At 39.0% G+C, this 23,698-nt stretch overlaps 1 protein-coding gene across 1 annotated transcript in view; it reads right to left on the bottom strand.

Moving 5' to 3' along the window:
* The window catches only part of USP10 (ubiquitin specific peptidase 10), a 50,174-nt gene that overhangs the window by 18,044 nt on the left and 8,432 nt on the right, over nt 1–23,698 (bottom strand). Inside the window, exons 2-5 of the mRNA XM_084294772.1 lie at nt 14,544–14,612; nt 11,498–11,543; nt 5,784–6,794; nt 1,139–1,230 (exon numbers count right to left, since the gene is read on the bottom strand). Of these exons, the coding sequence (XP_084150898.1) occupies nt 1,139–1,230; nt 5,784–6,794; nt 11,498–11,543; nt 14,544–14,612 (1,218 nt within the window). The remainder of the gene's footprint in view (nt 1–1,138; nt 1,231–5,783; nt 6,795–11,497; nt 11,544–14,543; nt 14,613–23,698) is intronic.

The raw sequence follows: 23,698 nt of genomic DNA on the forward strand, positions 1-23,698 counted from the left end.
AATCATATTAAAACTATATACATAAACTTAATTCTTTATTATGTAGACTAATCTGATAACTATAGAGGAACTCATGGATGGACTTATCTTAAAACATTAGCTTATTAATGTACAGAAGTCCTGCTTAAAAACTTCAGCATCTTGAAACGTGCAGTGATTTCACTGACATTTTAATCATTCCAAATACTTTAACTAAAGAAGAAGGTAGCATTTGGTCTAGGAACAGAAGAGGAAAGCTATTTTCATAGGAATGACTTCACAGAATTAACTATTTGAAAGTCAGCACGTGATAACCTGGAAACATTTGCGTGTTAGACTAAGAAAAATGGAAGAAGCCAGAAGACAAAAGTGGTGATTCACCCTCATAACCGAAACAGTGATGTGAAACATTCTTTGGTTTAAGGGCAAGTCTAGAGCAACCAGTAAAACTACAGTACGCCTTGGGAGAAAAATATTTTAAAAACATCAATCTGCTGCTATATGATGAAAACAGTGAACAGAGGAAATGTACTACAATACTGAAGGGGCAAAGAAATAAAAAAGGCAGCTGCCTCAACAGCTAGTGAGATATAAACCTGATTCCTAGACCGTGTAAAAATTCAGTAACAAGTTCTCATGGAACATGTTAAGAGTGAACAATGGGAGCTAATAGAGAAAATCAGATGAGTGCAGAACCAGTTATAAGACAGAAGTGGTTATTTAAAGCAGAACTGCTCACCTGGAAATAGGTTATGAGGTTCTGCAACGATCGGTCTTAAAATTAGTTTTCATATTTTCACTAGCAGTACTAGCACTTCACAAAAGAAACACTTAAGTTGTTGCACAAAGAGCCACCAGTAGACGCAACTAGAATTTACAAGGAGGTTTCCTTCCAGTCATGAGACAACTACAGTTCTGAAATATTTTGACAGAGCTAAGAGAAACTGAACAGGACTGTGCAACCAGCTGCAGGGAACCTCAGACACTGAGTTCAATGACACCCAAATACCCAGATGCTAGCATTAAACAACTCATCCACAGCATTACGTTACGTGAAGATACTTTTCTGTAGCACTTACCAGAGTAAACCAGGAAAACTTTGAGACAGATAGAATACATTTTAACTTAAGCATATTATTTTTTTCCAAGGTAAGGATACAGCATTGATGTAGCACCAGTTTCCTTTGTTGATCAGCCCTCGCGGTTGCAAAGACACTGGTTTATGTATTAGTTTTACATTTTCCAGTATTTCTGCAGAATAAGAAACAGTAAATTGAGCATCAATAAAATGCACATGCTAGGCATCAAAACAAGAGTGTAATGCTTTACACAATAATGCAAATGAGTTAACAAGATTCACAGAAACTTTAGCAAGTAATTTTAACTTCATTTAAACAGGATTTGTATTTTAATCAGACAGATTTCTTCAGCAGAAGACATCCTGGAATTTGGGTCAGGTGTATAAAAAAATTAATTACTGTTGTTTCAAAATTGAGAACTATTTTTCTTAATTGTTATTTTACTACTGTAAGACTATTTTATTTAGATAAATAGATACAGATGCATATGTAGATACAAATTCCCATTAGCTGTAATCCCTTGCTATCAATTTTATGGAATATTTGTGAAATTCCTCTCCTGCTCTGAAGAGAACTGATACTGATGTAGCAGCCTTAGTTTACAAGTTTCAACACACACTATCATACAGCGAAATTATCTCAGTGCAAACAGGATGGGCAGATATTAACCTAGTCTTCTGAACAGAACATTTTATTTACTGCTTTAAGACTTAAAATCTACAGGATTACTTAGTGGCTTACACAATATAAAGCTTACTGTTTTCACACTTTCAAATCCATCAGCAATGGCACAAGTGTAAAAACTGTGGCCAATAAACTGAAGTCTGTCACAGCTATGAAATGCAGAGCAAGCAGGGAATTTTTTCCTAGAAGGCTGACCTATTATTTAGGTACCTAAATAAAACCTGTTTAAGGAAAATATTGGGTCTGGCATGTTTTACATTTGCAAAACAAGGACTAGAAGCATACAAGACAGAAAATACAGAAAATACAAAAACATAGCAACTGCCTACCAAGAGGGCTATTTGGTTTTATAATGAATGTGAGGGCCTCTAAAGCCATCACGCTACACACCGCATAAACTTAAGAGCTGGAGCTGTTCACTAGAAGAACTGTCTAAATACATGCAGTAAGGTGACAGGAGAACAAGGCACGGAGCAATAAGTAGAGGAGGTGATAATAGGAAAAATCCACAGCTTGCTTCTTCCAACCTCTCTGCAGCTATAACCTCTGAAAATGCCAGTTCTAACCAAAACCCAGAAGGTGTAAATATCAGTCCTCTGTTACATTAAGAGCCCGGCATGCGAAAGGGCAGATGACAAAAAGGTCTAACAGCAGACCTTAGCATCTACTGCAGGTACAGACGAAAATCCTTCTGGGACTGAAATGTATTTGTCATTGAATTATTAATATTTCATTGTCATTGAATTATTAATATTTCAGAATATGTTAACACAAAGTTTTAAATGTGTTGTCCACACATTCGATCTTCCTGTTAACATAATTAATCACTGTTGAAAATTAGGATAAAAATAACCTAAAGGCTCTCGTTTCTAAAGCCTACCAATACCTTTTTAGGCTAACTTTATTTTTCCTCACACCATATCATATGGAGTAAAAATATTAAAGACTTTAGCATCCTCTTGTGGTCATAAAACTGCTTTGGAAACAACGTCTAAAGTAACTGCAGCACGTTTTGTTTCTTTTAACAAAGAATTGCTTTTGTTTACAGTAATTACATTCAATACAATTTTTTCATACCACATCTAACATTTACACAGTAAAATAACTTTTACAAGAGTATTGGAAGAAAGCAAAATACATATAATACCATAAGGAAAGTTTCTTAAGATTTGAAGTTATTTTAAAACACACATCACTAACTGGAATTCACATCTGCTTTATGTATTTAAAGTTAAAGCCAGGGTAGCTCCTACAATCTTTTCTAAGACAAAGAAAATCCTAATTTTCCACGTTTGTTGAAACATTAGTCTTCAGATTTTACTTCTCTTTCCTCTGCTGCACTATTACATCTTCCCAGAGAAGTAAAGCTCAAAGAGGAACAAAACAATTTCATCAAGCCCTCGTCAGCAACAACAGAATTACAACAGTTACCTTCCATCTTATTACAGCTGTATAAATTGGCATTAAGACAAACTGGAAATCAAATTTAGTCATCTTCAACTCTACTCAGGACACTTATCAACTCCCTAGAGTTTACAGAATAGCTTACTCAGTTGATAGTCTTATCTAGGCTCAATCATCCAGTTACGCATCACAGTGTAGTTATTAGCTGTGAAATGTGGCAAGTTAAACGTGACCAAGTTTGTTAATTTTTGACAGATACAGAATATTTATAACTGTACTATCCCTTAGAAATGAATTATTAAAACGTTTATCCTAGCATTTAAATTAGGCTAACATGAAGAACTTGTACTGTGCTCCCTTTCTAAATATGCAAGCCCTGCACCTGTTCTTTTCTACCACTCTACATGTATTACCAGATTTCCTCGAAATTTGCTAAATTAACATCAATTGTTCCTAACTTGCTTCAAAAGTTCCCTTTACCTGTTTAGTAGCTATGCCAGTAAAGCCACTCGCAGCACACCTTAGCCACTTGCTGAAGTTAACTGTTCAGGACTTTTGTCCCCATGAAGATTAACGTGAGAACTGTTTTGTTTTTTGGTCCTGATTCTCACCTCCTGATCTATTGCAGGTTTCATTTGAATTTGAGGACTAAGAAGCCACAGACCTTTGTGGATGAATGAAGTAGCATCAAATTAATGTCAAGGTGCCTGTGAACCATTAATCCCCATGTAGCAACTGGTGAAATTAAGGTAAGAAACACTGATTTATCCATGGAAAAGGCACCTGTGCTCATGTCCTGAGCACCTGTTTTAAACAGAAGCTATACAGAAGGGCCTCAGAGCTCCAACATTAAGTTAGAAGATTTGCTAACATTGCTTGCTGAACTTGAGATATTTACGTAACACCTTTTATATGTGGGTGTAGAAACAAAGGACTTTATTAAGTGTTCTCAATCCTGTTTGGGAAACAGGTACACTATCTCTTTTCTTATTTTTTAAAATCCCCTTCTTCCACAGAGCAAAGCACTGATCGCATGGCATTCTGATGCTTGTGTAAACATTTTGTAGTGAAATCAGCAACATCTGAACAACAGGAATTGCAGCAATGTAATTCCTATCTAAATTAACTGAAATGAGAAGATGTATTCCTATTCACTGGAAACATATATAATCAAATTTTTCCTCTGCAAAGCAAGCTAATAGTGAAGGTGCAAAAGAAAACTGCATAAAAATAATATTGCTATTTCAATACATTGAGACAAAATAAAAGCTCTGCTCCCACCTGGTGGCAAAATACTGTAGACATTTACTGTTTCTGTACAAAGTTAACCTAAAACTGAAGCAACTTGGACATGACAAAGTAACTTCATCTGTGGTAAGCAGTTCTATTTTTACTGTTACCACAAAAGTTTTTAAAGTTGCAATTAATCACCAAGTGATAGCGTAAGTTTAGAGTGTAACATACACTGCAGGTATGGGTTCAAACGAACCAGCATCTGTACATATACACACACCGTAGTCCAGCCCTCTATGACACAAGTGAAAAATACATAGAATAAAGCTTTCCTCTCAACAGACAGGTTTAAGCAACAAGACAATTACTGAGCAAGCATGTGGATATGAGGCAGGCATGTACTTTGGGGTATCCTGAACAGAAATCTCCAGGTCAGCTTCCAGTTAAGAGTAGAAAATGATCTTTGACTTGAAGTTGTCACACACGAACTGCTGCAGTACTTGTAAATTAGCTTCTGGCTTAAGTCAGCAGGATTTCGCATAGACCTTTTCACACACGGACTATTTCACAAATTTAAAATACTTATTTTTGTTCAGTGACATAAAATACAACTGGCTTTTTTTTTTTTTTTTTTCATGTTTTTGCAAATTCAACTGGGAAACATGTCATTCACATCCTAGTATTTCTCATTAGAGCCACAGATACAATACCAACAGCGCAAGCCTTTATATCACACGTTCTTTCTGAATGTACCCTTTGGACGGTTTCTTATAATTACTCTTAATAGGCAGGAAATAGCATTATTTCTGAATAAAATAATATCATTTAAAATGGGTAAGGATTATTCTTCAAAATTTGGAAGACAAACCATTAAAACAACAGATCAATAAATATTAGTACTATTTTCTAAATTAAAATTCCTGAAGCAGAACATATTTAGATGTTACACTTTAGCTCCTGCAAGCATCCAGGAATTTCAGGTACTTTGGCATAGAAATATTAACGCTTTTCTGGAACGCATTACAAGATCGTAAATACCAGATAATATGACACACTGTTTTCACAACAAACTTTTCTAATGTGTTCTCCCTATTACAACAGTATACAGTTGAATCTAACTAGTACATAAAAAAAAAAAAAAAGACCATTTAAGCATATTGTTTGAAAAGCAGCAGTATTTTTACTGCACTTGGTACAATATGACAGTGTCTTGTTGCTGTTTACTCAACTCAGGGGGACGCAAACCTAGCTGATTTAAATCACACCTTTCCCAGCTGTGTATTAACAGTCATCTTATTAAGAACATTAGCAGAGGAACCTTCTCTCAACACTGTACACTCCTGTTTACAAGCGAGGAAACAATACCCTTCTACTGTACCATCCACTCGTGTGTGTTAACTATACCTGCAATCTTTATGGCTACAGGATCCTCTGAAACTGGAACAGGCCCCTCTTTGACTTCAACCTGTTTTTCAGGGACCAGAGGAGATGTGGCAGGAGGGGTATACTTAGTCTCAACATAGACCACAGATGTGGAAGCAGAGGGCTTGGAATTGTGAAAAAGACTAGCCCACGATTTTGCAGGCTGATTAACAGGGACTGATCCTGCAACCGGGACAGTTGCCTCAGTAGTAGGTGAAGCTTCCTCAGGCTTAGCTTGGTCTGAGTCAGTGCTTTCCACAGTGTGCAATTCTACCCCATTGGCAGCTGTGTCCTCACCCGAGGATTCAAGTGTTTGTCCATTAGTAACGCCAAGAGTTTCAGTAGTATCAGTACCAGCATAAGACTGTACAACAGCTGTCCTTAAAGGGCTATCTCTGCCAGTCTCTGAGGGGATGCAAAACTGTTCAGAATTAGTAACACTGCATACCTCAGGCTGCCCTGCAGTCCTGGTATTGTCTAGTGCGCTAGAAACAGAATCATCAGAAACAGCTTCGTTAACGAAGTCCACAGAATTGTCCGGGCTGTTGCAAGTCCTTGGGGTGGCCAGGGAGGGGATGTCTCCCGTCAGTTCCGTATCCTCCGTGCTGTTCAGTCCCGATGAATTGGCGTGGCCATTTACAAGAGCTTCTGTGGGAGCGATGCCGTCTTCCAAGTAGCTGTAGTATCCAGGGGGTCTTTTTTTCTTCTTTTTGCGCTCCCTTTGCCCAAGGCCTCCAGACAAGCCATCGTTTTCAGCATTTGAACCGCTATCCAAAGCGAGGGTTGGATCGCTGAACTGGCAGTCAATGGAGTTGTAGTTTGTTTCGCTGAGGCTATCATCAGGGGTTTTCTGAGCAGGTGCACAACTGAGAATGAATTCTGGAGCCTGAGGATTCAGAGTGCTTGAAATACTGTAGTCAGTGTTATTTAGTACAGAGGACTCTGTCTCAATAACTTCATTAACACCAAATTCAATTCTCTGATACTCTTCCCCTGGACAAAAGAAAGCAAACCTGAGTTACTGGATGACATCTAACCAAAAAGCTACAAAAGTCAAGGAAAAAAAGTATTTTCCTGCAACATAGAAAACAAGCAACATTCCCTCAAACAAAAATTGTTCTTATTCTTTATCTCAACCCTAATGACCATTTCAAAAGCATCATTTTCCTGAGGACTACAGAATACGTCTCAGCTTTTCTTAAACAGTTTTTTCTTTAATTATGTAATTTTCAAAACCACTGCACTGTTCCTGCAAGGAACACCTGTTAAATCGACCTATTAAGAATAACTATTAAAACCCAATGACTTTAGCAATGTAATGCATTAAGTTAATTACTCAGTAAGTGCATCTAGAACATGGTGCAATATTTAACTCCACACTTCTTCCAAAGTCAGCCTTTTCCACAGCCAACTAGAAAGTGCAAGACTTTAACAGTTTAGCCCTTAAAAATGTAGAGTTTGTTGTTGTTTTTTTTTTCTGGCATGTAAAGATTTATCATAATCATTAACAACTGAAAAATATTTTCATTTTAAATTGTACAGAAACAGTGCAACTAGTTTTTGGAACTCTAGGCTCATCAGTAACTTTTATGACAGCTGAATGTATGACTGACAGTGTGATACGTATGACCAATTGCAAGACAAGAAATGGAACAGACATACCTCAATGCCAGTCAATGTTCAACTCTTATGTACAATCAATGCTGAGAAATTTGTGGATTACATTTTTAAAATTTATCCTGGAACTTTGACATGAAATGCTAAGAAATATTCTCATGGAAGGCATGAGAGTATCAGTATCACTAAAAATTATCAGTCACAAAGTATTGCAATTTCATGGAACTTAATTAGTTTTATAATGTATGTGCTCCAACTACTACCACTGACTATCTCAGTTACAACCATTTTAACAAACAGAGATAAAATTAATGAAATTTCTGAGTCTCAGAAACATTAAAAGTAAGCTCACATTTTAGTGCTTGCAGGTCATTTAGTTTTGCAAGTCTTCCTATGATATGGATGTCACTGTGTCAAATACATTAATTTTAATATTTTCTGTTTGCTCCAAGATGAGGAGCTAAAAAGCACTTTTCAAACTTTTACAAGAGAACCAAACAACACTGAGCGCTATTTCCAATAGAATAAGTTGGCACACCAAAAACTTTCAAAGTTTTTGACCAACTTATGTATGACACGTCAACAGGCGTGTGTTTTCAAGTATATCAGTGAAATCACTCAACAGAAGTTCCCAAAGAAAAATAAAGGAAATAATCCTATGGAAGAATAGAGTCTAGTGGAGAAAGCTTTGCTACGTAACTGTTTCAGAACTCCCCAAGTCCCTTCTAGAAAAGTCAGTTGGCAAAAATATTAACTTCAAAAAAAAGAAGTGTGCATATTTTTAAAATCAAGTGAAGAATAACACACATTCAACGTGTGTTGAGGTCTAACGCATGCAATTGCAAAATACTCCAAATTTATTAATAAAGATCAGTCAAGTAATCATATATAATGTCTTGCATGATCAGTAGCTCACACAATTTCAGAATAGAACCATGCTAAATTACAATATAAAAATATAAATACAGTTGTTAATTGCTTTTCTCTCAATACGTTAATTAATGAGCTGTAAACAGATGTGACCTCTATCAATTTTGATCTGGCTGCCAGTTAGGCTAAAAGAAACTTTAAAAGGGAGAGAGAAAAACTCTCCATACAAACCTTCTATCTTTAAATCATGTTAACAAGAGCCTGAATTTCAAATTCGCTCAACCTCACCCCCACGCCCAGGATTTCCTAACACTGTGCCTGTCAAGCCACCTTTCACCAGCTACTTCTGCAATCAGCACTACCTATCACCCAGCAGAAGAGAGAGCTTAAGTTTCTTTTTAAATCCACAGCCTGGAGGCAGGGAGGTGGAATGATGTTGCCTGATACCACTTAAGAGGGAAGGGCTGGGAGATCTCAGGCATCACCTAACTCTGTTCAGCACCAACAGTAGCTGGCTACTGAATCAGTGCTACGCGCTGGCTGCCTTGCCAGGATGCACAGCTCAAAACCAGCCACAGCTTCATCTGCTTGCAACAGCTGGCCATAGGTTTTAGAGGACATGGGACACAAATCCACAACATAACTAGTCCTCATTAGTTCTTCTGAGGATGTAGCAACTTGTTAGTTCACACATGATCTGAGAGCTAGTTCTTTACCTGCTGTTAAAACAGTAAAAAGCACAAGCAGCAACTGGTAACGTGTAACATTCCTCCAGCCACAATAAGAGGGAATTGTTTCAAATCCCTGCCAATTCAAAATAAACTGGAACTTTTTGTTTCTTTTCCAAAATCTGTTTGGAAAAGAATCAACAAATAGTAATTGCTTTGAAATAAAGACTGGGGTTTCCTTTCATGGGCGAGTTAAGTCTACCACAGCTAAAAGCGAAGGGGCTCAGGTCTGTCCTCCCAGCCTGCTCCTCCATTCACCAGCAAGCTTCCAGCACTTGTGCTACCAAAGGCTAACCTGGCAAAAAAAATAATCCACGGGAGTATTTTCTTCTGTTCTGGTGAGCTAATCAGCTTACTGTACTCTAGACAATCGCAAGAGCCAACTCAGGGCAAGTGGGGAACAGAAAACAAAACGTACCCTTTGTAACTGTGGTAGAAAGTTAATTTAGCTGAAGGTGCAATGCGAAATTTGTAGGATAATATCTAGTCAAGAGAATAACTGATATTCTAGTATTTAATACAAATTAGGATGTCACAACTGAATAATTGAACTTTACACCTTACGGCAGGAATAATAATAAACACCAGTATCTACACTACAGTTAGTTTATGGGTGGCTGGCAGAAGCTCATTTGCCTTAAGATTGTGTCAAGTTCTTTGAAAAAAATTAGTTTTTTTTATTATTACTTGTTTTGACCTTCCACTTTGCTTCTGGGCAACTTTGTTTCAATCTAGTTCAGAGCACACCCCCTGAATAGACTGAAACAGATGCATCTGTCAGGAACAACATGGTAGCATATTGAAACAAGCATCAACAGATGCTCACAGGACAGGGTCTACGCACAATAACCAAAGCTGTGAATACTTGGCACTAATTAGTCTGAGCACAGTTCTGAATATTAGAGCTTCAGCCATGATTTGATTATTTAGGTATTAACAAATCTTCTAATTATGTAATAAAGTTAAATACTGAAGACGAGCAGAAAAAATTAGGCTAGGGGGTGACAACATGGTCAGTAGGTGTCGTCTCATTGTAATTACAAATACTCTGCATAAGCACAGCATTCCATTTTAGTTTCCACAGCTTCCTATGCAGCCATCACAGTGTAATATGCATGCACAGTACAGTGCAAGCTTGTTAAAGACATTTTTCAGGCAAAGCCTAATTTGCTGTCATTACCTAATCTCAAGGCTGGGAGGGATTCTCTCAGGGTCTAGGAATGATCTGAAAAACATTTGTACAAACCAACTTTCTGCATGGCTTGTTAACATTGAAATCTAAGTCTTAACAGAACTTAAACCCACAGGTAGACAAAACAGTATGTGACTGGATGTCCCTGCCACCAGCAGCAGCTTGCGCTACTCCATGGGCCTTTCAATGAACTCGTCAAAGGCCTCCTTCAAGCTACTCAGGGTCCTAAAAAGGGTCTTGAGCTAAAATAGAGTTCCCCAGTTTTCAGAATGCTGTACATCTGCTTTCAGATAGGATCTGTTATCCCCTTTATGACTGGTTATCTTATTTACCTTTAAATATAAGGCTATAGTTGCTAAGCATAATGATCATGTGTTCTTAAACTTTAATATGTGCATGTTGGTCCTCTTAAATACTGAGCAGTGTCCTGTCAGAAAGCTGGATTATTTTGAAGACTATCTGGATGTCACTTTTATCCCTCTCATATACTCTATCTGGGTAAATCTCAGCTTCCTTGCTCTTCCCTAGGGTTCACCATAAAAACAACCAACCAAAAAAAAACCAACTGTAATTTACCTGCTGCATAAAACGTTGAGAAAGTTTTATACCACACAAAGCTATAATCTCAGGGTGACTCCTACTTAGTTTTCAGCTTTACGCGACTATGAAGTAAGGCCAGATTTCTTTTTCTAACTGTAAGGTTTAGGGCTAAGACGGAGAAGAAATGTGACCGTTATAGCCTCAAAACAGGAACTCTAACACATTCTTACATCGTGTCATAATTTCACCAAAAAAAAAATCTCCCAAAAAATAGCTGAGCCAGACAAAAACAGTGTCAAAGGGAACACTGGAGAGAACAACGCTTGCAGAGCTGTCTTCAGGTTAAAACTGCCAGAAAATACTCAGTCTGTGGCCTTAGAAGAGGGCCAGCTGAACGCCACACAAGTTAGTTGCTTCTTCAGTATGAGTTCTCTAGCAAGCTCCAGGCCTCCAGATTTTTACAGCTACTGCACTATTTCAGCAGGACACTAAGACTGTGTGGTAACACAACTGAGGAGTAAGCACATCCACAGCAATAAGCTGGAGTTCAATGCAATAATTTTAAATAGTCTCACCCATCTCATGCAATAAATGGGTTTAAAAAAGCAACCTGCCAAATATACGCACATAGGCCTGCTGACTGAGCTCCAAAGAATAAATTTAAAGAGAGCTTGTAGCAAGTCTAAGGAAAGTTTCACCAACTATGTTTTCAAAAAAGGATGTTGATTTCTAACCATGATGACACTTACCTGTGGACTTAATACCACATGTAACTGTTTCATTGTAAGGGGGAAGCTGTATGAAAAAAAAGAAATGAAAAAATCATTAAGAACAATTTCATTTGAAACATCTGATTTCTTTAAGAATAACCCCATTGTTAAGATCTAATTTTCTGAGAGTGTGTCTTGAACTCTTGTTTCTATATTTATCAAATCCCGCACGGCAGCTTCAAGTGTCCTTGCAGATTAGAACAATCACTGAAAGATAAAGATTATCTTGGTTACACATCATAGGCTCATCAGCTTCTCAACCGATTCACCTCCCGGTATCAGGATCTTCCTTTATCAACAATAACTCACCACAACCTTAAAAAATGAGGAATCTATCTTCCTTTTATATAAAAACTGAAGCAAAGACAGACCAAATTACCTGTGAAAGGACAAAAACAGAGCTTTGCACAGACAATATTCACATATAAACCTTATGACTCTCAACTCAGCTCAGCTACAGTGCTGCCCTTCAAGCGTTTCACCTAAAATCTATTGTTAATCACATTTAACAAAAGCAAAGATTTCTGAACATCAGCCTAAGCATAACATAATCAACCTACACAGAAACCATCTGGATTGTAAATCACTCAAGTATAAAACACTGGCATCATTTTATGAACTCGGTGGCTGACAGAACTCTTTGTGCTGTGTAACCAGAGGTGGGCAATTTCTAATCCCCCCCATCAACTCCGCCCAAACTACCCCAGCAGCTGAATGCCTTCTCTTGTGCCTGCCATAAACTGGTAACCACTGCCTCAGAGCATTCCAGCAGCTGCCTGGAGAACAGCTGAACTGTTTCTGCAGTGGGAGATAAAGCTGTAAGAGTACAGTGCAGTTTTATGAGACTATTCTAAATATTAATTCAATAATCAATAATTTTAAAGACATCCACTGAAGTCTTCACTTGTGTAAAAGTGCAGTCATTTGAATATTGCCTTCTTAAAGCATCATAGACAACAATGTATCAGAGGTAGCAAGAAACGTATTTCTAAAATTGCATTATTAAGAAGTACATAAGATTGCATATCATAAAATCCACAATACATCAACTTTCCAGGTTGAAAAATCAGAATCCACCAGTGGAAAAAAAAACTCCAAAACGTTAAGAATCTATTATCTAAATTAACTTTGAACACCAGTAATATATTTTTACAGTTAAAATTAGAAAAAAAAAATGCCCTAGAAGTCCACAGTCAGTAGCTTGTGGCTAAAATAGTGATTTATTATTTTTGCAATTCAATGGGCTTTATAAAATACAAAGTGAAAAAGAAAATTAGAAAAGAGTAGTCCACCTACTGGTCACCTATGTATCTGGTTAATCAGCAGCACATGTGTAAAGTTGAGATTTCTGAGTTGACTTTTTTAATGCAGCTGGGTCATCTGAATCATCTCAGTCAACAGATGTCTGACAGAATATGTTCAAAATGCCAAATAAAAAAAAAGAGACATTCTAGACAAGGTTTAGCTTTAATTAGTCCCTTGCCTCAGCCTGTGTGTAAGTAAGGGGCTTCAGAAGGACACCAGCAGCAACAGATGCTGGGACTCCCAGAGCAGGCACTGCCCCCCAAACAGAATGTATGTCAAACACCGCTGCAGTTTTATAATCTAACTCTCCTCTTTCATCATCCAGATAATTAAAACATTGAACTGAACCAGATCAAGGACAAATGTAAGGAACATCGTTCACCCATTTTTGATTTTGACAGCTAACCAGCAAGTGGTACTCTTGAGACAGTTATTTGAACCAGCCTCGCATCATTTTACATTATAGGTTTATGTTTCTTCAACATGCTGTACAACAATAGCTTTAAAGAAGTCAAAATACAACATCTTCATCTTCCACAATGCAAGTGTTAGAATAGCTGCTGTAGGACCTTACGGTGACATGAAGTGGAACACAAGCTTCATGCTATTAGGCTTACTGTATTTAATGGTGGAGTAACAGTAATAAAAACAGAAGTGTATTTTACCTGAAGATCTATTCTGCACTGCTTCCCATCTCCCAGAGAAGGCACAAAGCTATCCCTGAAGGGGAGCAGAAGCAATCTTTTTACTTCTGACCCACCCCCAAATCCCCTTCACACATTTTATTGTTGCTAGAGGTGCACTACTCTAGTTAGACCAGGAAAATTACGTTACAGGAAACGAATTGACATTCGCAACGCTCATCGGATTTGTAAAACGTGACAAAAGACTAGGCCTAGCTACAGCTGAAGCGGTCGCTTCCTTTATGGAGAGGGAGGAAGACTGACACAGGATGGAAATGTTTGGAGGAAAAACATGGAACTTGACCTAAAGGAAAAATTCTTTTTCAAGTCTGGAGATCAGGACAATGACATAATTCAATACTCTTCCCTACACAGGGAATGGTTTCTTGCTCTCTACCAAAAACTAGAGAGTAAGAATCTGCAACAGTATCTGTAGTACATTATACACTCAAATACACATTAGACAACTGTTTCCACTCTGTGGTCCTCACGGCAATTGTAATTAGTTCATTATTGATCCACAGATCACATTAATTTCTCATTTCTCAGACCTCATGCACGGCCTTCCTTTTAAGTCTAGCTTTGATGGTTAGCAGTGTTCCACCTGTCAAAATGTATTACAAAAACCTGTGCTTCAAAAGACTCAAAAGATTTAAAAGCTCACCTTACAACCAAGAACACTGCTGAAAAAGTTCTCTATATCCACTTCTAATAAAAAAAGCAAATCAAAGCTGAGGTAATAGGGCTGGATAACTCATTTTTCCACATCCTGTCACTACAATGTCAGCTATTCCAGCTCTGAAAGATGGCATGAAAAAGAAAGAATAATTCATTTCTTATTTCTAAAAATGGATTTAATATCCACATACACGAAAAGACTCCTGTTGAATATCTTCAGTTTGTAAATTAGCAAGCTAAGAGCATGATAAAAATTGTTCTATTTCAAATAGGACATTTTACATATTTATTGTAACATATTACAATATATGTAGTTTTAAAATGTTATTTCTAAACAAAATCTTTAAAGTAGATCTTACCTCAACAGAGCATCGTGGAGTCACAAAGAACTGATTAAATTCATCTGGGCTGAACTCCCCAAAAATATACTACAAATAAAAGAGAAGGATATTTGTTAAAGAATTTGTATACTATGCAATTAATAAATTCATAGTAAGACATTGGCAATCATAATGACCTGTGTGTTGGAAGCCAGAATCTCACCTGTTTGCATCCCAGTCTCCACTCTTCCTGAGTCATTAGCAAACTACATCACAGTCTCTTAAAAACCTATACAAAGGATTTCCTTCAAATTCCCAGGAGAGTTATCCACAGCATCAGCTCCAGCTCATCCCATGACTAGTTCTAACCCAACAAATGTAGGGTGAGGCTTTGCATCAGTTCATACAAGCCCTAGACATGATCTGTTTTACCTTCTAAAACAACATAGATACTTACACTTCGCAGCAGAACCACCGAACTGAAACTGCCCAGGTGCAGAAAAATACACAAGGTCTAAATAATTTATTTCATTACAGTTGCTCTGATGGGTTTTGTTACCCCAGTGCCTGAAGTTCTGCATAACCAACCTAAGATGGAATGCTTTTTCCCAACATCAATTCCTGCACTCTCAGATACTATCTATATTATAAAAAAGTACCTACCCAGACAGAAGAAAAAAAAAAAAAAAATTACATTAAGATGATAGTTTGCATTTAGTTTACAGCAAACGAAACACTGGCAACCAAAAGGCCTGATATGCTGGCACTTCAGAGCACTTAGAGTTTCTCTAAAGCACCCTCATCAGTCGTAACTAGCTGAAGAGCATCTGAGCACTCAGGACAGCAATTTAACCATTAATCAACATTAATTTCCCCACAGTCTATAAATAACATTTAGAAGACAAGAAGTATACACTAGCACTTGATAAAACTTCTACAAGCTGCTTCAGACTCTTTCAGTTCCAAGGTTAATACTTTCAGATACGCATCTGCCCAGAAATCAGACACATCGAATTATGATTCCTTCAAATGCCCGCCTGGAATGACACCGCATCAATCTCTGTGCCTCCACGCCATTCACAGCACCTCAAAGTCCCACTCATAGATAATAAATCAGTTGGGACTTACACCACACAAGCTCCGAGGAAAAGGGGCTTCAGACCCAGATTGCTTACACTCAGCTTTAATGCAGCAAGAGCTTCACTTGCTCAGAGGTAATGCTGCTTGTCACTGATGTTTCCAGGGCACAGATCGGGGCATCAGCAGCCTCTTACTGTACAGCAACTCCAGCCCCGCAGTTACTTGAGCAAAGGATGAGCACAATCACTGGCAATGCTTACAACAGGGAACAGGTCCAGCCTCACACGGAAATCATTTGTCTTACATCACCACTTAGTCCTCAAGCCTCTTCAAAAAGTCTATAAGTCAAATACTAAGGTATGAAAAATTAAAATACTACAAAAAAATTTGGATGAAGAGGTCATGTTGAGATGAGAAAGGATCTTGTTTTCTTGCACATTAAATAAGTCCATCTCCTATAAAAATTTCACACAAATTCCCTCCGTGTTTTCACAGAATAACAAAGTGATATTACATAAATTAGTTTACCAAAAGGAATGCTAGCACTTTAGAAGCACTGGGTATTTGAACAGTGAAATGCTATATTACAAAATACTATCAGTGAAAATCTAAAGCTTAATTACACCAAGGACTTCAAAAATTTCCTTTTAAAACAATAATTAAGCAAAAATATTGCTTAGCACTCAACTGCGTATTTCAAAAATTAATCTTGATCTATATCTTCAGCTGCTGAACAAGAGCATCTGCTTGGAAAGCATGCTGAACAGTTAGCAGTGTCAATAGCAACTCACAAAGCAGAGCAGGAATAATGGGTGGAGGAAAGTCCGGTCTTCTGACAACACCAGACTGGGGAGAAAAATTGAGAGGACAACACAGAGTTTTGAAAATTTCCTATTGTAACGTTGCCCATAGTCTTTTACAGATGCATAATCCCTAAGAGGCTTAATTCAGAGTCAAATCTGATCTCCCCCTCCTTCTCAAACTACCTCTGCAACCTACGTACGAGCTTTCTGTTCCAGCTCCTGGGAAGCAATCCTCCCTCCCATTTCAGTGAGCAGGTATTTTGCATTGCATTTCTCCTGCTACTCCCCAGCCCATGTACCTTAGCAGAGCAGCCATCTACTTAGAAGTGCATTCATGGATCCTTTAAGATAAATCAAAGTCCAGTGAGCTTGATTTCTGCCATGGATAAAGAGCAATGTGAAAACAGCCTCGTATTATAAATTTCAACTATCTTCCACTTGTAGCTGTTTTAGAAAAACAACTGGAAAATAACAGTCTCTTCTGCAGGGAAGAGGAGGAGACTCCGTGGAACTCTTGGGAGAAATAAATCCCTCTCTGCCACCTTCCCAGTTTCTCATTAGTGTTTCCAGACCTCTTCTCGGGAATGGAAAAACAAAATACCAATCCTTGAACACAGGGATGGATCCCTTCCAGCTTGGAATTCACAACTATAAACCAATTTGACTGTTTGCCAGACACATACAATATGTTATTAAACGCATCAAAACAAACATTATTTTAGCTAATGTGAGTAATCACATAGCAACGCAGCAAAACGCCTTCCCTACAGCGCAGGAGCAGAAACTGACGTTTTTGACATTAATTCTAAGGTTTTTAACCATATAAACAAGACAGCACAAGGCATGATGGTAAATCTCTTCTTTCAGACACTGACACAACTGGCACACAAGTGACAAAAAATCAAAGCAGCATGAAATATAGTTTGTGCACATCTGAAATGGCACCTCCTTCACATGAAGCTGCTAATGGCATGGGTGCTCCAGGTTTTAATTAAAATTTATGTTATCCGTATTTCAGATTTATCTGCTTTATTTCCACCTATCAAAAATTTGCAATTACAGTTCTGGGACTGATTCAAAACATTCTCATACAGCTTTGGATAGTGTCAAAAAAAATAAAATAAAATACTACTGAATTCCTGAAAAGGTTTCAAAGAACCAGGTACAACTGTACTCTGAACTTCCTATCTGAGCAGAGGACATCAAAAGACCTGGACCTTTGCCTCCTGCTTCAAGGACTTAAAATTGTGACAGACTACAATATTATACAAGTACTAGACAGATGTATTTTTTTTTAAAGCTCATGTTTACATTTTTTACAATAATATAAGTTAAGAGTATTGAATGAATGAGCCCACTGAAGCTGGTAAAGCAGGAAGGATTTCCAAAACGTACAGCAAGCCTGGCATCACTGGTTCTTGCTTCCAGCCTGCCGTGCTGTAAGGGATCACATTTCCTTTTGTCGAGTAGGAGCCTCTCAGAGTTCTCATGTTAAACACCTCTTTTAGAGCAACATCTCCAAAGCCCCTAAATGTCACCTGAAATACCACCAACTGGTAAGAAAACTAAACTAACTTTTTAAGTCTCTACAACCTGATTACAAATTAACAAAATACATCTGCATTCCAGCAGATTTTATTCCATTTTGAACAAAAAAAGAAAAAGAGACAAAGAATTAAACAGCCTGACCTGCAAGCTCTCTCCACACCAACTTTTCTTGCTGTGCTCTCCTTAAACACTTATAAAACGAATGCAAATGTTACCCCTCTGCCTGGAATTAAACCTCCGCTGTATTCCAGTCTCACCACATGAACGCTCTCCAGAGGAGCACAAGGAAGAAGAGCACGTTACGCAGCTGCTTGTCCTAGAAAATTGGGTAGAAATAGCCCTGCTCATGCATCATCATCTCGGCATCACCTGTGCAACGAGAAAGCTAGGAAAATGAAGTGTCAGCTTTTGCTTTCAAGATGCATTAATGTGGCTTTCATCTGATAACCAACAGCTTCAGATCTTCCAGTCAAATTAGTTTAAGTTGCAAATACTCCCACTTCAACGGCTTTTTCACAAAGGAGTTAAAAATACAGCTTTTTACTTAATGGCAACAAGGAACGTTTCGAGCGTATCTAAGCAGAAGGCCTGACAAGTAAAAACTAGTTCATGTACAAACTGACAAACTAGTTTATGTACACCAGAAGCTGTACAATCTTGCTCATCGAGATACTTCTAGAAAGCGTGGTTATTCTTGGAGCTACCAGAATGACCCGGAGCGGAGGAAGGAAGTGAACCATGCGGACAGAGGCCGCAGTGGAAAGCCACGTGTCTGGGTGCACATGCGTTTCTGTAGTAGAGAAAATATTCTTCTATTAGGTATCCCAGTGGCACATGAAGGGTCTCTCTCATCCTTTACTTCACTTGCGCTTTGTCAGGATTTGTCAATTCTTTTTTTGTTGAAGGAAGGTTGTTTTTCCCTACATCTTCAGGTCTTCCCTCCTTTTGAGACAGAAATCCCTTTAAGTCCCAGTACATGGATTGTTACTTTGTTTGATACAAGACTGTCTGAACTTTCAAATCCCATGAAACATAATGCTTAGATGCTCATAAAAAACAGACAAACTCCCACATCCAGGAGCTACTAAGACCACTGTCCGTCCTTATGGTGGTATCACAGCAGAAACAAGTATTTTAGACAAACCAGCTTCTGAAAAATGATATATTCTCTACAAAGACTGCACAAAAATAAAATACAATTAGTCCTCTGCGTTAATGAAATAGGAAAGTCCATTTTTAAAGACAAATACTACAGGAATAAGGTTGTACTTGAGGGTGGAGGGGCTGCACATTAAAGCCTGTAACAGTTGAAAACCCAACAACCTCTTCGCACTGCTCACAGGCCTCTCACTCGCCTGCAGCCCGTAACCAGAACACTAACAAATCCACACAGTGCCCGGAGGAAGATCAGAGCTAGGTATATGTAGGTCAGCTAAGCCCATGAGTCAGTGCAACTCTGCCTGCCTACCATTTGAGCAATCGCAGGCTCAAAGAAAAAAAAATCCAGGAGTGCGTGACTGTACTTTCCCTTTTTTTCCAGTTTGGGTTTCTGGGATGTTATTACAGAATTCTTCCAGCTGCATAATGTTAGGCATTTTGCACACATTTTGCTTGAATTAATCTGAGGGGTATTTATTCCATTATTTAAAAAAAAAAAAAAAAAAAAAAAAGGATGACAGTTTTCAAAAACTCATTTTCTGATCACAGGAAAAAACGGATCATTGACTAGTACGAAAACACAAGTTGGTGAAGTTTCACTTGCCTCCACGGAGTTCATAAAAAAAATTTAATGAACAAATGGCACCTACAACCTCATGCGATCACGGGGGCACAACATGATCTGAGCAGTTTTTCCTGAAGATTATAATCCATAAAAGCAGAGCTGGTTGTGCTCTTCCACGACGATTAGTTTGCATCAATTACCTAACACTTTAAATAAGACCAATGCACTGATCAATCATCAGAAATCTGCCTAGACTCTAGCTCATTTCTCATACCAAAATTACTTCTCTTCATGTGCTCTCTTCTTTTTGTTACTAAAAATAAGGTACTTACTGGAGTTCGGTATTTCAACCCAACAGAAGCTGCCACAATGAGCAACTGGTCCAAGGAAGCTGCCCACAAAGCGGAGATTTTTCTTCTGTTCCACAAAAAAGAGGCCCAAAACCATTGGCCACCCTTTTTTTTTTTAAAAAAAAAAAAAAAAAAAAGCAATTCTAGTGTAAAGAGAGGAAGTTTTTGTCTTTGAAGAGGGTGATGCACCTTTATTACTTACATGTGATCATAAAGCAATGGCTCAGTGACAGGAGGATATAACCATTATTTCTATACTTTTTAATTTGCATTCTTTTGAGACCATCAGCTCCTCTCACTTCAGTCCCTCTCAAAATACAGAAAAGATCTTCCTTTGGCCTTCCCCTGGAGCCCAACGTAAGCGTGCAACAAAGGAGAAGCAGTAGGGAAGAGCAGCCCCTTTGGGACTCCAGCAGCAGGACCCAGTAAGCGCACTCCAGCCTGCAGAAGGGTAGATAACTGCTGAACTGTCAGAGCTGATCACATATCAAAACTCTGGAGAGCAAAAGATAGAATTTCTGACACCCCTACACCAGCAGCTCCTTCACTGCAAGCCCACAGAACATCTGCCTGTGACCCACAGAAGTAACTTTTTCCAATCTATTTTCTTGTGATCTCTTCAGTCCTAACAAGAGCCAAACAAAAAATTCTTTCCTATTGAATTCCCCAGGCAGGCAGTCATTGCAATTAGCAGCAGAAAAATAAATGCTTCCCAAATGGGCAGATAGGTCCTTACGCAGTTTGGAATTCAAGAGAAGTTGTTGGTAAAACATGAATGCTAAGCCTCCACTTTCACACCTTTCAAAGAGTTTGAAAACACCAGCTTCGAGCTGGTTGCTCACAATCAGCAGACATTTACTTCAGAGCTCTGCTTGCAGTGAACAAGTTTCCAATGTGCAAATTCCGAGCTTCTCCTACAACGAGAAACGAAAATAATTAAGGCCTAACTATTCTGATTTATTATAGCGTGATAAGGACGGAGGAGACAGAAGTTGGAACATGAAGTTTTTCAACAACACAGCCACTTGAAAACTATTTTATTATAGGTGAGGCAGACAAAATCTCTTACTAAATTTATCTAATACTTCCCAGCAGAAGAACCTCAGTGATAACCATTTTTCTCTGCCAGACTAAATCATTAGGGCTGCAACCTTTTGTGCCACATACCTACAGCAGAACGAACTTCTAAGAACACAGCAGTAAAATTGGTTTTGCATCTGGAGAACACCATCTTGGCCACGGTAAATAGCAAATTGTCTTTGAACAGCTCACGGAAGTCCACCCAAATTCCAGGCGTATGATACAAATTGGCACTTTTCTGAAGTTTACAGAGCTTTATTTAGCAGCTGAGATTTGGAAGGATTGGTTTCAACAAGCTTTTCCATTCCTCCAGGTGGAAGAACAGCACACGTGCCACCCTGCCTACCATCCGTACGTTCCTAGTATCGAGGAGCCTGCAGAGGATGCTCGGGGCTAGCAGAACCCAGCCAGCCTTTCCCCAGAGTGGCTGCCAGCCAGCAAGCTTCGGAGGTGCTTGGCAGAGGAAAGTCATCCTTCTTCTGTGCTAACTTTACCTGCATTTACCTCATCGGCAACTTTTATCCTTCAAACTGATGATGCAAAAAAAAATCAAAACAAAGCCAATGCATCTAAACTTGAGCAAGGTTATTATTAAAGAACAAAAAAGGGAGGTAGAGTTATAGAAAGAAAATCACCAGCAAGGCCCTGGGCTTTAGAAATTAGACATGTTTGAATAAAAGCACATTTTAAAGTGAGTTTAAGGAGATTACAACTGGTTTGATAGGCCAAAGATGAAGAAATAAATGTTAAATGAACAGAAGAGATGGGATCAGAAGTTATTGGTGGAGATGGCATAATAAAAAAAAAAAAAAAAAAAAAAAAAAAGAACTTATCTGTGCCTGCCAGACCCTTCTCCTCTGCAAACGCTGAATTCTCACCCAAAATTCTGGAATCATGTCACTCTTCTGCTGCTGTCAGAAGTCTCTCTAATCCAGCTACAGCAATCTGTATCTTGAATCCTTTTAATAATGTTCCTTCTCTTATGAACTGCTCCATGAGCTTAAATAGCTGCTGTGGGTAACAGTGCTCACCTTGCAGATGCTGTGGGTGAGGCTCCAAACAGCACCCTGGTATTTAAGACAAGGAAATTACACCAAGAAGTTACACTTCTAAAGTTGAGTACTCAAATGCAAAGCTGCCCAAAAATTAAGATGGCTTATATCTGCACTTCGCTCTGCTCACCCAGTTGGGTACATTCCGTATTTTTTGCTCATTTCCACTGCTGACACCTTCCCAGAGGACTAATGCCTCACAGAATCAATGCAGACCTGTCCCAGGAGACACCATGCCGGGCAGTAAGGGGACTGCTGCTCTTCCAGTTTGTCAAGAGAGCTAAAAAATGCATTTGGAAATAAAGAGAAGTGGGAAAAGAATGGATAGCTTGTGCTTAACTGTAGTTGTGGAAAACTAAAATCCATCTGCAACAGCACCACAGCTGAACGAGTCACCCACACAACGCTTTTCACAAGCAATTACTCAAGGCAGGATTTAAGATGGCTAAGATTAGGCGAGGTAAAAATTAGCTGTCTGGACTCCAACCTGACAGGAGGGCAGATTAGCTCCCTCGGAAGGCAGAGGAGCCCAGCTACCAGCTGCACGCCCTTTCTGAAGGCCCAGCTCCGCATCCCAGCCCCACATTTCGGAGTGCTCAACGCTCACAGCTACAGCTGGGTGAGCCTTAACCTAAGCAGTTTAATATTAATCTAAATGCCGAGCAAAGTCCTATCAAAACCACAATCACATTGTCTTTTTTTTATTATTATTATTCTTGGTGGCCAAAGCTAACGATACCAACCAACGTGGCACAGTACCGTGCGTTTAACAGTGACAGCAAGAGGAAACGCTGCCTGACCATTAAAGCCAGGAGCCATCTGCTTCGTAAACCATGGCCGCAGCTTCTCCTCTCCTCCTGCTGTATGCACAATCCCACCTTTTCTCCTGTGCCAGCGCTGGCACACACTGAACAGATCGATGAGATGATGACACTCTAACAGAGAAAACTATCCATGTTTTTTCTTTGCACTGGGGGGTGGAGATCCCAGGTGAGGAACCAGTATAAAGCAAAAGGTGCAAGTGGTAGGGAGCAAGGAGCAGGGAGACTTCCCTTTCTGCTGAGCTGCAACTTGCCCACAGTGGGTTAGAATCTCATGGAGAAACAGCCAAAAATGAAAAAGTCTGGGAAAAAAAATATCATGATTTGACTCAAGGGGGTCACAAAAATGAAATACAACTATGACCACATTAATAATGCCAACCCTCCAGTCCTGCTGAAGTCTGGCACCAATCCTACAGAGGTTCTTTCCCTGTTTTCTCTCTGCAGGACCTCCAGCCCCTTCTGCTACTTCAGCAGGTGACAAATGCGTATGTCATCCACTCCCCTGGCAGAGGCTGAGGACACCATTTATCACATTGATTCCTGGTCCAGACGCAGCCATCCACCTCCTCTACCATCCTGACACGTGGTAGGTAAGTGGCAGCAGAAACCCGAGCGAACGTGGCACTGCCCGTGGCAGCAGCTTTCTATTTTGCACTGGTATTGAAGTTAAAATGAAAATTGGGACACCACACATATGCCACCCCTGCCACCTCCTCCGAGGACGGTTTTAGAGC

Source organism: Netta rufina (assembly GCF_964035555.1).
Source record: "Netta rufina genome assembly, chromosome: 13".
Lineage (NCBI taxonomy): Eukaryota > Metazoa > Chordata > Aves > Anseriformes > Anatidae > Netta > Netta rufina.